The 3,747-nt window shown below is 37.6% G+C and overlaps 2 protein-coding genes across 4 annotated transcripts in view; one reads left to right on the top strand and one right to left on the bottom strand.

The window, feature by feature from the left end:
* Nucleotides 1-2,083, bottom strand: part of eif2ak1 (eukaryotic translation initiation factor 2-alpha kinase 1) — an 11,466-nt gene extending 9,383 nt beyond the window's left edge. The window contains exons 1-3 of one of the 3 annotated variants that reach the window (XM_016569554.1): nt 2,002-2,083; nt 1,539-1,617; nt 807-974 (exon numbers count right to left, since the gene is read on the bottom strand). In XM_016569554.1, the coding sequence (XP_016425040.1) occupies nt 807-974; nt 1,539-1,617; nt 2,002-2,013 (259 nt within the window). In that variant the 5' untranslated portion in view covers nt 2,014-2,083. Of the gene's footprint in view, nt 1-806; nt 975-1,106; nt 1,165-1,538; nt 1,876-2,001 lie in introns of those variants that run through there. The other 2 variants (XM_016569555.1, XM_016569553.1) reach the window with 2 other exon arrangements.
* Nucleotides 2,084-2,402: 319 nt separating this feature from the next.
* The window catches only part of LOC107753423 (mismatch repair endonuclease PMS2-like), a 15,734-nt gene continuing 14,389 nt past the window's right edge, over nt 2,403-3,747 (top strand). Inside the window, exons 1-3 of the mRNA XM_016569557.1 lie at nt 2,403-2,696; nt 2,873-3,012; nt 3,095-3,181. Coding sequence (XP_016425043.1) covers nt 2,683-2,696; nt 2,873-3,012; nt 3,095-3,181 — 241 coding nt within the window. The 5' untranslated portion in view covers nt 2,403-2,682. The remainder of the gene's footprint in view (nt 2,697-2,872; nt 3,013-3,094; nt 3,182-3,747) is intronic.

Here is a 3,747-nt window from a genome sequence, read left to right as displayed (position 1 = left end):
GATGGCGTCAATATTGCCATATCAATTTGAGCCGGATTCAGACCCCGAGAATATTGAACAAGAGGATCGCGCAGAACCTTTGCACGCACGGATATTGCAAGACATATTAGAGTGGTAACGTTATTGTTGTTGTTTTTTTTGCTAAATCACGTTTTAGATACGATGTCAACAACCGCTTAAAAATAACTGCATTTACCATGTACAGATAAGTGCAACGGTAATATGTATTATGTTTATTGTTCTTTAATTCTAACATTATAACATGAATTGCAGTGAAACTGTTATACAGTTGAATTTATTTATACCACAGTCTCATAATTGAAGTGTAAATTCTGCAGATTACATCATTGTCCAGTATTGATGCACTCAACCAAGCGTTCTAACCACGACCTCGCCCCTCCCCACCCCCCAACCATTCGAATTTCCGTAGGCTGGAATTATTTTAATGATATTCTAATGGACCGCTTTGTGATATCACAAAACCTGGAAATAACGCTGTAGTTCAAACGAGCCGTTCGTTGTAGTTCTTGAAAAGGGATTAAAAAATAAATAAAATATCTCCCTTTGGAGTGGACTTTGAGATTTGTAACTTTGTATATCTTTTTTATGCCCAAACGTTTATGCAAAAAAGAGTGAATGAGATCTGCAAACAGTGTCTAAACTGCCTGAACTTGTTAAAGGTTTTGCAGAAAGAGAGATTTATTTGACAAATTGGTTTTGGCTATTGAGAATTTGGTTCAGAGTCTTAGCAAATATGAAAAACTGTAAGACAAATAACAGAAATATCAGTATCAGTATCAACCTACCCTTAAACAGCATGCGCGAGCGTGTAGGATCATGCTCGTAAACAAAGCACAAGTGTTCCAGTAGAGATCCCAGCAGCAGTTGGTTGGGAATGACAGAGGCAAATTCCTGGATCGATGGATACTGTCTCCCCGCCAGCAACACTTCACAGTTATTGTCCGAGTCTGAGGCTGCATTTATATGACAAATAAAAAGGTGAATACTAGCCTGTTATGTTTGACTATTTTTGAATTTCAAATTCACAAAATAAGCGAAAACTAACCAAACTGAGTCTAAAACGACTTGGATTGGAGATTACTTACCTTGTGCAATAACTTTGGCAATTAAAGCCATAATGTCATTCTCCTCTGACTCCATTTACTGTAGACACCAAGCATTTATGGTACGCACTTAACAGCTGAGCAAATAGAAATATACCAATGCTGCATCTTGAGTGTACAGTAGGGGTGGGTAAGGTCTAAGTAACTTATCAGCTTGAAACATTTTCAAGCTACCCCCCACACCCCTAAGAAATCCCACAGAAGAAATATTAGGGAGGAGGGACATCTTAAAACTGCATTAATTCAATTTAATTATTTAGACATACTACTTTGACAGATTGTCCACATGATACTTAATGTCATTAACATACAAAAAGAGTAAATGGCATTAATACTTGGCTTATAAACCCAAATTCTTGCCATGACTACACTCATGAATGAAAGGGGCTGCACATAATATTGCAGTGGACTCACTATCAAACTGGACGTCCTCCTCCGTATCTGTCAGGCTGAATATCCCTCCTCTTGGTCCTCTGTCTTGAGTGGAAAGGCCCTGTTGGATATGAAAGCTACGGCTGTTAACAGTAGAAACTGCACTGCTACTCGAACTTTCTTCAGCCATGACTCTCTCTGTTGTGTGAAACATGACGTTTTGCTAACAGACACTTCTGTTCATCCCATTCAGTAGTTCCATTCAGAAGGGCCAAAGTTAAAAACCCAGCCCTTTTAATTTGGCAAACCCCACTTACAAGATTTAAAACTGGCCGAATAAAAATACCACTGTAAACCGACAGTAACCTGCCATGTTTCTACAGACAGGAGTTAGGAAGTATCTCTAAATTACTATCATTTGATGATGTGATGAACAACTCGTGACACTATGCATCTAAACATTAATCGAATAATCATTTATGTATTGATTGTAGTTTTTACATACTTTTCTCTCCATAAATAACACAGGTTAAAAGAAAATGACAATAACAATGTTTTCGTCATTTTCGGCTAATACTAGATCTGAACTTTTTACATAGTCCCTACTCAGGCAACAACGCGCAAGATGATGAAACGTTTCAAAATAAAACATTAAAATCAGTACTTTAGTTTTATTACAATGCTTCACAATCTGATACGTCAATAAAATTAACCGATCAATAAACAATGAGAATATCAAGCCATTTGTGGAAAATGTCATTCCGAGCAGACTTCAAAGAAAAAGTAAGACGCGTTAAGTTAAAAATTAACTTAGTGTACAAAGTAATAAAACGAAAAGGCGAAACAGTAAACTTTGTGTACACAGTTGATCATGATCACATGCTACGCAAAACATGTGGTGACCTGACGTTGTGCGTCACACCGCGGGAAACGACCACAAGAGCGGCAGAGACCTACGCAACGTGCGCATGTTTATTTCATATATGAAATACTGAAGTTTATAGTTTATCAGAACTACTCCCTTGTCGAAGCATTGTTTTTTCACACTGAGCAATGAAAACACATTCAATTCCCGCTTCTTGTTTGACCTGAGTACCGCAGGGAGCAAAAGCTATCAAAACACCCAGAATGCAACTCTTAAATTAAGCTTCTGTGACTGATACCATATATATTGCTCCAGAAAAAAATGTCAGACTCAAGGTAAGTGTTTATTGCTTTGCATATTCTTTTCAGTAGTTTGCTACATTATAACAACGAAAAATAACAAAAGAATAGACTAGCGATATTATCTGCTATGCTGGACGTACTGTTTACTATAGCATTGTACAGTACTGTTGCTACTGCTTCCTTTCATATTCTGTCTTTTACATTCCTAGCACAGGTTCTGCTGGAGCTATAAAGGCAATAGACAAACAGTCTGTGCATCAGATCTGCTCTGGACAGGTGGTGCTGAGTCTGGCCACAGCTGTGAAAGAGCTGGTGGAGAACAGCATTGATGCAGGTGCCACGAATGTCGGTGAGCTCAAGGGATGACAGCATGAGGAAACATTGCATTTGAGGTTATGCTGCATTTGGTCAAGTGTTTTGTTTTCATACAGATGTCAAGCTAAAAGACAATGGAATAGAGTTGGTGGAAGTTTCCGACAATGGAAAAGGCGTTGAGGAGCAAAACTTTGAGGGACTAAGTAAGTTGTCTTGTGAACATCAGAGATAAAAGACTGTGGTATGCTTACACTTCCAGTCAAAAGTTTGGAATAATTGATTTTTTAAAAGGTTTTTGAAAGACGTTTCTTATGCTGACCAAGTCTGCATTTATTTATATTTTTAATATATTTTAAAATGTATTAATTTATTCCTGTGACCGCAAAGCTGAATTTCCAGCAGCCATTACTCCAGTATTCAGTGTCTCATGATCTTTCAGAAATCATTAATATGCTGATTTGTTGCTCAAGAAACATTTCTTATTATTATTATTATTATTATCAATGTTGAAAACAGTTTTTGCTGCTTAAAGGGGATGCTATTTTAAAGATCATTATTTTGTGTATTTGGTGTAACAGAATATGTTGACATGCTTTAATGTTCAAAAAACACATTATTTTTCAAATACTGTACGTTATTGTAGGTCCTCTATGCCCCGCCTCTCTCAAACACATCGTTTTCAACAAAGCCCCCTCCTTTGACAAGCGCAGTCTGCTCTGATTGGCCAGCTAACCCAGTGCATTGTGATTGGCCGAAAACCGCAAGCACT

This window comes from Sinocyclocheilus rhinocerous, unplaced genomic scaffold (genome assembly GCF_001515625.1).
Source record: "Sinocyclocheilus rhinocerous isolate Xijiao unplaced genomic scaffold, SAMN03320098_v1.1 scaffold2216, whole genome shotgun sequence".
NCBI lineage: Eukaryota > Metazoa > Chordata > Actinopteri > Cypriniformes > Cyprinidae > Sinocyclocheilus > Sinocyclocheilus rhinocerous.
Note: the sequence above shows the minus strand (reverse complement) of the source record. Positions and strands in the feature narration are given on the sequence as shown.